This window comes from Triticum aestivum, chromosome 6D (assembly GCF_018294505.1).
Source record: "Triticum aestivum cultivar Chinese Spring chromosome 6D, IWGSC CS RefSeq v2.1, whole genome shotgun sequence".
Lineage (NCBI taxonomy): Eukaryota > Viridiplantae > Streptophyta > Magnoliopsida > Poales > Poaceae > Triticum > Triticum aestivum.
This window is the reverse complement of record NC_057811.1, coordinates 442510011-442522704: the sequence shown is the minus strand read 5'-3', so window position 1 is coordinate 442522704 and position 12694 is coordinate 442510011. Positions and strand designations below refer to the sequence as shown.

General features: G+C 46.3%; 1 protein-coding gene and 1 long non-coding RNA gene across 5 annotated transcripts; one reads left to right on the top strand and one right to left on the bottom strand.

The window, feature by feature from the left end:
• The first annotated feature begins 4261 nt into the window (after positions 1–4261).
• On the top strand, positions 4262–5716 carry LOC123141893 (uncharacterized). Its single transcript, XR_006470445.1, has 4 exons — positions 4262–4455; positions 4842–4942; positions 5295–5374; positions 5457–5716. It is a non-coding gene; the product is annotated as an uncharacterized lncRNA (long non-coding RNA).
• Positions 5717–8830: 3114 nt separating this feature from the next.
• LOC123145700 (MAG2-interacting protein 2) lies at positions 8831–12054 on the bottom strand. 4 transcript variants are annotated; one of them, XR_006472373.1, is made up of 7 exons: positions 11696–12053; positions 11214–11344; positions 11035–11113; positions 10740–10928; positions 10020–10146; positions 9290–9432; positions 8831–9167 (listed from the first exon to the last, which is right to left on the bottom strand). XR_006472373.1 is itself a non-coding variant. In XM_044565173.1 (6 exons), exons 2-6 carry the CDS (start codon positions 11280–11282, stop codon positions 9417–9419), a joined length of 480 nt encoding a protein of 159 aa, XP_044421108.1. In that variant the 5' UTR covers positions 11283–11414; positions 11696–12054; the 3' UTR covers positions 8831–9416. The 4 variants fall into 4 exon arrangements, 3 of the variants coding, with proteins under 3 accessions (XP_044421108.1, XP_044421109.1, XP_044421107.1); XM_044565173.1 differs by having other exon boundaries at positions 8831–9432; positions 11214–11414; positions 11696–12054; XM_044565174.1 differs by having other exon boundaries at positions 8831–9432; positions 10016–10146; positions 11696–12054.
• Positions 12055–12694: the final 640 nt, after the last annotated feature.

The following is a 12694-nucleotide window of genomic DNA, read 5'->3' as shown; positions in this document are numbered from 1 at the left end:
GCTTGTCTATAAGAAGTTTTGAAGAATTCAAACGTAATCTCAACTTTTCCAAGTTGTGATTATGGGAGGGTGTTAAATGACATGTTAATCAGGTTCCTAGGGGCGCACCGGTTTGACTCAACCGGTCTAGATAGATTGAGGTTGTTAGGGTATATAGTTGTAATCTTTTCATCTCTATCTTATCTCTTTCTTCCTTGATCTCCAAGATGTAATCCCAACCGCATTGTATGCTTATCAGGGATACGCCCCTGCCTATATTAACACGAAACCGTCGCCTCGAGAGAGGTACGATGTTCTCCGCTTCTTCACACATATATACCGTAGAACAATTGTTCTATGGTTTAGGGTTCAAAAAAATAGAGTAGAGGAAAAGTTGGTATGCTGTCCCAGACCCGATGCATTGCACCTCTATTACAAAACTTAAATTCTACTTTTGATCTAGAGGTAGCTTGGTATACTTGTCCTTCATACGGTACAGACCTACTAATGCATATTTTGCTGAGCACAAGACACAAATTCGTGGTGGGATGAGGATTTTATTAATTAACTTAGGTAATGCTCCTCTTATGATTGGGAGTTTGTGTTGTGAGATTCGGAGCATGGAAATTATAGTAGAGAGAGCATATTGGCAGTTGATTGCGGAAGTGTGTTCGGAAGTACCGAGGTTTTCATGACTGCCACCTGAAGGTATTATTTGCATCCCACTCACAGTTTCTCTGCTGAAGAAATCAATTGGCATATCTGGACAATTCTATTGGGAGGGTAAAAATCTTTTGCCGTGGTGTTTGCACCGAGTTTGCAACATAAGAACAGATGCAGTTTACTAGAACATGTATATCAGTGGTGCTCCTTATTGGTCATGGTACCTACTGGATATGGCTAAAGATTTACATTCAATGGGTATTGAATTATTTGGAATAATAATGCACTGGATGAATAATGTGGTTGAAGTACTGATGCACGGCTGGGCACAGAAGCACAATGTCAAATAAGTTTAGTTATATAAGCGTGCAATCCAAGTTGTGCACATATAATATATCATATAATAGTTATTTTATTTTTTTTGAAAATTTTAATTGTCTAAATTATGTATCAGAATAAAATCATCCACCGTGTAATTATTCAGTTCTACTTTTCACCCATGCCCCTCTTTCTCACAGGAAGCGGAGGATGATAACTCGGTAAGTGCAGGATGTTTTTTTTTGAGGGAGTAAGTTTTTAGAAAAGGAGGATGACCCCGGCCTCTGCATCTGGGAGATGCATACGGCCACTTTATTAATTATTCTCGAGGACCTTACAAAGTATTACAAACAATATACCTGAATCCACCATCTTGGCAACATATGCCGCTACTCTTATCCATATAATGAAGGGATGCTAGCTGGGCCACTACCCAAACCACTCACCTAAACCTAACATCAAAAGCCGGAAGCCCCAGCCGAGCCACATACCGGGTCTGGGGCACAATCCGGTCAGACGCACTTTTGTGTCGTCGCCGCCATCTTCCACAGGTCCGTCTTCAGATTATATTGAGTCTTCTACCTTGTGAAGGCCACTTCTGCCATCGACGTCACCATGACGCCAGACAGCTACCTCCTCCTGCGCGAGTCCATCTCCGCGCATCGGACGCCGAGCCTCCACAGCGCCATGCCGCCGAACTCCGCCGCATCAATGAGTGAGATGAAGTACCGCTCCACCACGGCAAGTACAAGGTGAGGAAGGGCGAGGTCGCCGTCAGAGACACGGCCGGAAGATAAGCACCGCAGTCACGAGACATGCCCGGAGCTGCGACGCGGTAGATCAGACGGGCCGCCATCAGGATCCAGACAATCTCGCCATGCACGCCCAGCATCCCCATGCCCAAGTCGGCGCCTTCAAGAAGGTGACGACGCTATGGCGCCGCCGCCGCTTAACCACCGGGGCTAGGGTTTTCACCCGGGCGCAGGGGAAGGGGGGAAGCAGGGGAGGTTTAGCCTCGGCGCCGCCACCAACGAGGGAATGGCGTCCGGGACGCCGTGACCGCCACCGGCGGCCAAGGGTTTCCCCCGGCCAAGCACCCTGCCGCCACCTCCGAACCAGCCACAACGTCAGCAGGCGCGTGCACGCCGGAGATTCAGGCCGGCCGGAGGTCATACATCACGAGCAGATCAGATCGCCTCCGATCTGACGAGGGGAGCCCGGGGCCTCCCCGCGCCATGACCAGTGCCCACCGGGACCTTGCTGCCCGCGCAGCCGAGGGGATCCGGCCTACCTCACCGACGAGCACTCCCCGCCGCCGGAGGAGCGCCGTCCGCACCAGCGAGGCCGCCGCCTCAGATCCGCCGCGAAGAACGCCGCGCCGCCACCGGCCCGCGCGCTCCAGTGACGTGCCGCCCCGGCCAGCAGGCCGCGCCGCCCCGCACACTAGGTGCAGGATGCTGGTGATGAGTTCGACATTGATTTTGGCTTTTGTTGATCTTATCTTTGTTCGGAGTAAATTTCTCAATGATTTTCCTTTTGCAACTCATTTCCAGGAACCTGGGCCTGGAGATGACCCATATAAGGATATATGTGAGAGGTATACGTACAGGTCTACGAACTCATCTCCAAGTAATATTTGAGGTGAGGTATATTATTTTGTCCAGTCCATCGTGCAAGCTTTGTTGTTCGGCGCTCCTGCAACTGTACATTTGGCACGAGTTTTCTCTTGCCTGCATGACGTGGTGATGTTTTGTTGTAAGATTAGACAATATGTTGGAGATGAGGGGGTTTGCCTAATTGGAACCAGAGTAAGAATGAGAAGGAGCTTAAGTAGGGCCACGGCAGGGCAACCTGGAAGCATGGATTTTTACCTGCTATATGTGATAGGAGATGGTCACCGTAAAACAGGGTGCTAAAGACCTACTGAACTATTTGTTATTTCTTTCTAGAAAGGTAACTTTGTAGGTCTAATTTAATTTGTCTATGCTGATAATTTCTTGCTTGTATAGAGGGACCAAGCCAAGTAGGCCATCAACAACCCATTCATGCTTAGGTTAGTTTTGTTTTAGCATTTATTTTCTTAAACTTACATTTCACTAGCATGTGCTTTGTCTTCTCAGGCTACAATTGAACTTGTTCTCAGAGTAACAAGACTTCTCTTATCAGCAATGTATGTATGCTTAGGAGACGACAATTGAATGTTAAGAAAAGCATCTCCCAGAAATTATCAACATCCCGCACAGTTGCTCCCGCAGATCAACATGCTTCCATGTTAAATAGGTTGTATAAGATCTAAAGTTGCTATATCTTGTCCACGTAACATGCTTCTCTGTTAGGAAGTACACGTTATATTGCAAAAATTTAGTGTTGTCACTGTTGCATCTGAAATATATTGAATGATGAGAAGTTATGCATAATATATCCTGTTCAGCGCGGTTACCATGTATATATATATATACTATGGTTACCATTACAACTCTAAACACCCATGGTTACCAATGTATACTATATTGTTCAGCCAGCGTGTGCAGTTTGAGATAATTGCTTTCCTAGCGTGTCTTGTCAAATCTCACTTGCTAATTTGAATATGCATACTACTATGATCGCAGCTATGGGCTAGCTTCATGCTTAGTATTCATAATTGTATCGTTTATAATTTCATGATTGTTTTCTCAGCTTAACTGCAACTCCAAAGACTCTTGGGAATGTACTAAAATTTGGCCTCAAACACATCATTATTCCAAAATGTATTGGGAGTTTAGTTCACAGGCCTACGAGTTTAGCTTCAATAATTGTAGGAAATCTTGTGAAGATGAGAGAGCGGTTCTGGGAAAATTGAAATGCTGCTAATGGAATATATCAACAGGCCTACGAGAACGAAATATTTTAACAAGGCTATGAAGATTGGATTGAGCTGATAGTGGAACCAGGAAATAAGGTAACAAACTTCTGCGATTTTAGCTAAATAAACAAAGCCGACATGGTGTTATTATATTATTCTTTCCCAAGTTTTACACCAGCCACAAATCGGAAGCTTATTGCCAGTTTAAATAATGAGAAGTGTCAAATACCTAATAAACCTGGGTGAGAATCTATCTAGGATTAGTTCCAAACATATTCGCAAAAAGAGCATTAGTTCCAAACATGACTCACTGATTAATAGATTGACTTCATATTATTTTTTTACCCTGAAGCGGCAAGGTTTCTTCCTGCTTTAAATTTTTATTGTCTCAAGAAAATGAAAGAATTATCAAATATGGGGAAAGAAAGTAAAAAGAAGAAAAGGAAAGGAAAAGAAAAGAAGACAAATAAAGGAGAGGACTACTTGTGGCCAATTTCATGGCCTCTCATGGCCATGCCCGCGCCACTTCACTCTTCCCCATCCTGAAGTGCGGCTGCTGCTTTTGGGGATCCGCTCGGAGAGGACTACTTCTGGCCAATTTCTTTCTCCACCAGGTGAGGACTATTCCCCTGGCCGCTTCAGATCCCCACCAGGTGACTTATCTTCTCTTTGCCTGACCAATTTCTTTCTCGTTGTTCTAGTCGATTCAAACAAGATCCTTGACGTTTTTTGAATCAAATAAATGATTGTTTCTTTATTCATTGGCGGCTAGATCGTTTCATGGTTATTTATTCTGAAATTGTAACTTGAATGGACGACTCTGTTGTAGCGGGCCATCTTTGAAGTATAGTTCTGGTCAATTCGCACATGATCAAGTTGATCTGCTGTATGGCGAATTAGTTTATCTCTGTTTCGGTGGCCGGAAATAGTACTATTAAACTATTGATATGTTATTAGGGGAAAGAACAAGGCATGTACTATTTGTTCCCTTTGGATTGGGTGATTTCTCTGAACCTTTACCTCTATGCATTTTCCACAGGTTTACAACACGAGATTCCTGACCAGAAGGGGAACAAGGCGGAGTGGCATGGTGACCAGTTCCAGATGTGCATCTGTTCTCGTGAAACTAAGGACAATAAGGTGAGCTCTAATCGGACCTCATGCAACCGTGACATAGTTTTGATTTTCATGTATAGTGCATGGAAGTGCTCATGATAGAGTGCCAGTTGAGAAGAATCTCAGTGAGGAACCTAGGATACACACAGGAAGAAATTTGTGATAGTATGTATCATGCTTATCCTCTTTCTTTAGAAAAACTCATGATCGTACAGTAGTCTAGGAGATCAAATTTACTGCTGAATTTCTGCTCAAAAATATTACAACTGAATAATATATCAAATTGGCACTAAGAAGTGGTATGATGTGCTCAGATAAGAACCTAACTTCCGTTTCTCAAGTTTTATCAGCTTACAAAAAACTTCCTTTTCTGCAGATCCAGGTAGAACACCACTTCTAGGGGATGCTCTTGTTGATGCCAGGACAGTCTGTTTTGCATTTAGGAATGTTGGGGAGGTTTGTGATGTATTATATGTATCTTGCTACTATCAACAATATTTTCTCAAAATTCTCATAAGCATGTTCCTTGAATATGTAGGAATACTACATCAAGAAGAACGATCGGGTAGAGTTTATCGCAATACTTGGACTATTTGGACTGCTTGTCAGTACAATTCGGATGTATCCTCTACACAGTTCATGATTAATAGCAGACCCACGGAGGAAAATTGTCATAATTCATTGATATTGCCATCTATAGATTTGATCTTGTTATTGCCTAGTTAAAAGATCACTACCTTTTTTCTGGAACAAAAATGTCTTGACAATACTCTCCTGGAACAAATATTCATGTGACCACCTAACCTTACAAAATATCAGATTTTCTACAAATGGTACATGTCAACTTACGGTTATTGCAATCCAGCGGAACCTTTTAATATCTAGATTAGTACAAAGTACAAAGAAGAGCGTAGTTACAATCATCCATGAAGACCAATTTCATATCTGCATTTAGTTTTTTAGAAAAGGAGGATGACCCCCGGCCTCTGCATCTGGACGATGCATACGGCCACTTTATTAATTATTCTCACAAGATCTTACAAAGTCATACAACAGCAAGACTAAAGCCACTTTCTAAGCAACAACTGTCGCTACACCTATCCAATCGATGAAGGGGCGCTGATAGTCTGAGCCTAATACCAAACAAACATCGCAGCCAAACCTAAACATCTAAGACCTGAGGTCCCAACCAGGACGCCTGCCGGGTATGGGGTACCTACCAGTCCGGCGCACTCCTCAACCAGGACGACTGCCGGGTATGAGGCCTCCGCAGCCACCTGCCACCAAACCATCTTCAGAGCTATACTGTTGCATCAACCTTGCACGGTCTAGCTACCGTCGACGCCACCACGACGCCAGACAGCTCCACCGCTCTGCGCTCGTCCATCCCGAGGCGGACACTCTGAAAGATCTGTCGTGCGTAGCACTTGCCGATTAGGCATGACTCAGCGTAGCACCTGTCGGCCAGGCATGACTTGACATCTCTTACCAGACGCATCTGACGCGGTTAGAACGCCGCTCCTCCTGCCAACCTCCACACCATTGCCGCTGCTGGAGCTGACACACGAAGCCCTTCACCCATAGCAACTCCCCCGAACGCCCAAGCCTCCCAAGACGGTGCCTCCATGGAGGTTACGACGCAAAGGGCACCGCCGCCGTCCAATCCAAGACGGATTTTGGACTTTCGTCCGGGAACGGGACGGAGGTGGATAGGAGGGACCTCGACTTCGCCATCAAGATGGGTAACGACGTCAAAGCCGTCGCCGATGCCGGGCCAAGCTAGCCGGCCAAAGTTTCCTCCGGTCCTCTTCCTGTACCACCAATCTCCATCTGCTTTGGATCTGGCAGCAGCCAAGACCCGAAAACTCCAGAGAGGGGAGCACCATAAGGCTCAACACCTCCGGCGTAGATCCATCTAGGCGCCGGATCAAAGAAGACCCGACCTGGTCAGCGACGAAAGCCACCATCCTGCGCCGGCCGGCGGCGATCAGGCACCAGATCCAGAAGGATCGAACCCGAGACCGACGGCGCACGCGACCACCAGATCCAGCGGCCGCACCACGCCGCGAGCACGAACCCCAACCGCCGGCGCGCTGCGCACGTCGCGGCCAGGATCCATCTGCAGCGCCGCCGCACCCCGCAAAAGTACGGCGCCTCCTCTCGAACGGCCGTCCCGCGCCAGCCCATTCGGGGGAAGGAGAAGGGAGCCCCGCCGCCGCCCCTGCCGGCCTGGCTTCGCCCGGCGGCGCTGCTGGCGGCGGCGAGGATGGAGGAGATGCGGGGGAGTCCGGGCGCCGGCGGCTAGGGTTTCCCCCTGGTCGCCCGCGGGGGCGACCCGAGGGGTACCAATCCGCAAAATGATTTAGTACAAACAAAAGTTTGGTTACCACATAAAGCTCCCTAAAACAGGGGATAAAAGATTAAGGTGTCTTACTATTGGAGATGTCATGAAAATACAGAGTTCGTGCCACCCGCCTTCTAAAAATGATGTGCTATATGTACATATAAGCTACCTATGTAGGTCCAGTTTGGACTGTATTCATGTAGACCGACCAGATTTCCAGTCTATTGCCTTGTTGTGTTGTATAGCATTGCCATGTTTAATTCCAGAGATACGAAGTACGCGACATGCTTCTATCCTATTTAGCCGGGTATCCTGTGTGGACATCATATGCTAATATGTACATCATGTCATTATGAAAAAATTAATTTGTCCCACTGTTAAATTTGATACACCTGTACATGATGTCATATTTATCTTTTGGTGCTGGTCTTGACAAAATTTAATTTGTTCCACTCTTAAATTTGATACACTAGTCTTCCAAATTATCCATTAAATCACTTGTTAGCAGGGCCAAATTATAGAAGCTGAACCAGTTGTTCCAAATTATCCAGTCCAAATGCTATACAGCACAGGGACACTGTTCCAATCTTAGAAGCTTCTACACAGTATTTGGTTTTCGTACTACTTGGTTGATGAAATGATTTCCTTATAAGCTAGGATAAGGCGTTTGTAGTTGGTATTTGTACTACAAGCTCAATAATTTTTCGGTTCATCTCATCTCTGGTTATTTTTTTTCGGTTTGTTGTATGCTCACCGGCGTTCTATTTCGAGTTATCGATTGGGTGTTGGGTATGGGTGTTTGCAGGTGGGGCCTGCTTTATCCCCGGGTCTGATGTCAGTGGACATGCAGCGCTCTTGTGTGGATTTGAGCGTCGTGGCATGTGGTGGCTCTCTGTCAGATGCATCAACAGCTGGTGTTGTCATCAGGTATTGATTGCACCCAGGCAATAGCGGCATGCCTCCATTCGGGAGTTTGGGTGCCTCTGTTTGGGTTGTGCATTCCTTTCCTTTTTCTTTTGGTCCTCTTTTTTCCTTCTTATTGTGGTCTATTCATTGATTCAGTGTTGTTCTTCACAAAGAAAAGGCCCACTGCCCAGATCCTTTGGCATTTGAAATGAGTTTGATAGTTAGAAGAGTTTCTTTGGTTGTAGTAGTTTGATCTTTGCTTTGCGATTAGGAGCAGAGCAGCGTCACCATTATTCACCACTATTCTCCGATTGCTTGTGCCATTCGTTTCCTGCATTTTAAAATGATGATAATCTTTCTCATTTACTTCCAAGCCTAAATATTTATCATCCATACATGATTCTGTATCTATAGGTTTGGTCGTGCCGTTAACTGCGTATCTTGACGACATTGACGCTGAAATTATCGACCCTCCAAAGAATGAGATGTTCGATGTCGCAGAACTCATCGGTGATGTTATCGAGCATTCACGGAAACGAAATGTCATAGTTTCTACCAATGTGCGTGAGCTATTGGAATGCCCTGTGTGTTTGGTTCACATGTATCCTCCAATTCATCAGGTATGCCTTCTTGCCGAACTAATCACATTTAACAATAGCCTCTCGGTTGCATCATACTAGCCTTATTCTAGGATTGTACCTTTCTTTGTGTATGCCGATATATTTTCTACTGAAATACTGCCGTGTGATGTGTTACAGAAGAATTGCTGGTACAATGTTTTGTAGCCAATCAACAGCAATGACAATGGATTGTTTCCTGTAAACTTGTTATCGACCACAGTCCATAAATCTCGCAATATGTGCAGTTTTCAGCTAAACATTGCATGAGCTTGTCCGTGGAAGTCAACATTGATGACTGTAACGATATGCGCATCTCTGATATGTTGGCTAGGCCACGGGCATTCTGCTCCCGTAACAGTATCCCAAGCTTCTCTTCTGACTGGTAGTTTGGATTGAGAAACACAAGTCAGTACAAATGCAGTTTTTGATCTGATCTTCGTGATTGTTATATTACTATGCTTTGGTACTTCATCAGTGTGTGGTTTGCGTACTCCTGCAGACCTGTTTTGGAGTAGCTTGCTCACAGCATGGGGGCGATGGCATATTTACTCGTTTTGGTAGCGGTGATGGCCTGAGATGGTTTGGTGTCAATGTTCCTTTGAAGGGAAGCCAATCAACTTGCTGACATTCAGTTTGCTTTGTACCTGTTATGTTAGACACACAAGTAGAAAAAACCATGCGTGTGATCTTTGGTTGATGCAAACAGTTTGAACTTACAGATTGCAGCACTCTCCTATGTTGGAAGATGGTACAAGAAATGTGCATGCCGCACTAAGCTATTTGCATGAAGCACTATTATTAGTACTTACAAAAGCTGGCAATTAAAAGGTGTCCACCTCCTGTGATGGATATTTTCGCTGTTGAACTTATCCTAATTGGATGTTAGAATATACTCCCTCCGTCCGAAAATACTTCATGTTAAACAAACCAAGATCCAGCTTGGCATTACTTTGTGCTCATTTGGGAATTGCAAAAAGTGGCAGGCGTAATTGATTTGCTTGAGGAATAAAGCAGTATTCAAAAGTATCCATAGTCCGTTTTAAAATATTGCATTGAGACTCAAAACGGCCAATGCATGTATGATGGAAAAAGTTAAATCGATTATATTTGTAAACTTTTGCAGGATCAATATGGCTCAACAGCTGGAGCACAGTTGCAAACACTTCCAATGTGAACTGACTGCATTTATTATGCAAAGAGAAAACTGTAAGAATGACAACAACATACCTACCTTCCCATAATAATTCCCAAGAATGTCTCCAGCAAGTCGTTGTACCACAATAAACGAAGCCTGATGATACGACTGTCCCATGCTGAGCCATCACCGCTATTATCCGGCTCCGAAAACTTGTAACAGTCTGTCATGCGAAAGCCAAAAGAAAATAGGGCTTTCAAAGCTGCTTCTGTAGGTCCAACTTATATTCACACATTCTGACAATACAAATGCTTGGTCTTTGATGTTCACCAAGTATGACTGTATATCATGAATATCTCCAGCAGAGTGCAACCAGCATGCTTTAAGCACGTCATCCTTATCTAGATTATACTGGGAGGCAATAACTTCTGCCAAACATGTGATTATGAACAAATAATAGCAAGATATTCAGGGACAAAACAAACTTACAATAGGAGTTCAACTTTTCTTCCTGAATACTTAGTGTGAAAATAATAATTTTCCACCCAGATTCTTTAAAGCTCATCACCAATCGTGAATAGCAGTCTCATTCAAAACTACAAGCATGAAACGATATTGCCAAGACAAAAGAAAGACAGCTTAAACAATTCCCAGTGTAAGCTAATGTTTAAGAATGCAATGTATGAGCATCACAGATTCACAGGTATAACATTTCACAAAAGGACTTGTACCAGTAAGAGCTTGTGCAGTTTTTCCCAATGAATTATACTAGACAGTACTCAATGCAATGTGGGAACAGGTAGAAAGTTGACTGACTTGTATATATGCCGCAGGGTGATTCATAGCCATCGCTCTTTCTCAAGATATAAATGCGGTTCCCAACAGCTACAGCAACATACTCCGCATTCCGCGAGACGAACAAGGATGCTGCATTTTCCCTCTTCCTCCGCTTACTCCCCCCAAGAGTGTTGTACCTGCTCCACCTCTCCCTGAGCTTACTTACGCCTTCCAAGAAGGTAGTAGCACGTGGAAGCTAATTGTTAGGAGCCTTTACTGGATGGATATTTGGAGGATTTGAAACTGATTCGAGGGCAGGGGTAAAAGATCCAACCTTGGAAGGAGAGATACGAGAGGACGCCTCCTCCTTCACCTGAACTGCCGCCGCTCGCTCGAGCGGTTTCGTCTCTTTCCTGTGGTTGCAAGAATTACATAACGGCAAAGATAACAGCGAATGCCACCGAGGTAAATGCAAAATCTGGATGAATGGACGGGTTCGACTTCCACACTCACACAAGGGATTTCGTGGGATCCAGTCGCGTGGCGGCCGATCTCGTACAGTGCGTCGACTTCCGCCCCCATCTCTCCGGCGCCGCCCGAGATCTCCGAGTTGGGAGTTCGAGCAGAGGAGCAGGTTTCTTCCTCTGGAGATTTGATGGTTTCCCCTAACTTGGTTAGCCTTCGATCTTTTCAATCAAATTTCACCTCACGAGCCTAAGGTTTAGACAGAACGATCATTGGTAAACTGAGATTTGAAGAAGGAGAAAGAGTTGGGCTTTGTCCGGTTGTTGGGGATCCAATCCCCTACTGGATTCAATCCACCCAGGGTTTGGGTGATCCCCACCCCGTCACCAATCCCCACTAATCCTTTCCTCCTGCATAATCCCTGCCTACGTATAATTGTCTGCATAATCTCTTGGCAGACGAGCTGGAAGCATCTAGAATAGAAATTAAGAGGGACAAGGAGAGGGGAAAGAAGAGGGCAAAAATCTTACTCGTGGCAAGATAATTTTTGGGAGGAGCGGACGCCGGTGATGGGGGTCGCTGCGGGCGCCGCCGTGCTCGCACCGCTGCACCTCGAGATCCCCTTCGAGCTCGCGCCGGGATGGAATAAGAGGGTCGCGCCGAGGATCTGCTGCTGGGGAGGGGGGTAGGTAGAAGGCAGCAGCCAGCCGGTCTTCAATGGAGGATTGAGTTCGTCTCTCCGGCGGCTTCCCAGTCCACCTCTGGGTCGTATCCGAGCTCGCGCCGACAAGGAGGGAGAGAGGGGGAGCACGCCGCCGCCGTATCCTCCGGGCCGTTGCGCCGGGATCGCGAGAGAGGGTCGTGTCGGGGCCTGGTTTTTTTTTCCGAGATCGGGTCGGGGCCCGTATAGTCCCTTTACTGTCCCGACTTGGGCTTCCTTTCGGCCCATATAGACTCACAGTCCCGACCGAGGCCCACTGCTCGTGCTCTCTCTTTTATCAGTCCCAGTTCATCGCGATTCTTCTTGGTTTAAAAAAAGAATCTCATCGCGATCTCCGTCCAACTCCTCCCCCAAATCACTCTCGCCGGAGTGCTCCGCCGTGTAATCTAGTTTTCCCCCTCCCGATCTCTCGTCTGATTCGAGGGCGCGGAGGGGAGGATTGCTTCGATGCACCGGCGTCGGCGCGAGCGGTCGGGCAGGCGGTGGCCGGAGCTTTGCGCCGACGGCCGCCTGAGATGGGGAGGAAGATGGAGGCGAGGCGTCAGCGTCTGCCCCTTCTTTTCTTCCCGCGAGGTGCAGCAGCGATGGCCGGAAGGGGGTGGGTGGAGCGGGAGGACGGCGGCCAGTCGGGTAAGACAGAACTCCGGCCACCTGATGAGTCTTTTTAGTCCCACATCGCGACTTCACGTTGATTCCCACCGCCTTATTTAGCTCGGCAGCAGCAGAGTCATCACGAAGTAGCAGTAGAAGGGAAGTAGAGTGCTTAGGACTAGGAGCATAGGTTAGGGATGTGCATAGGGTTAGCAGG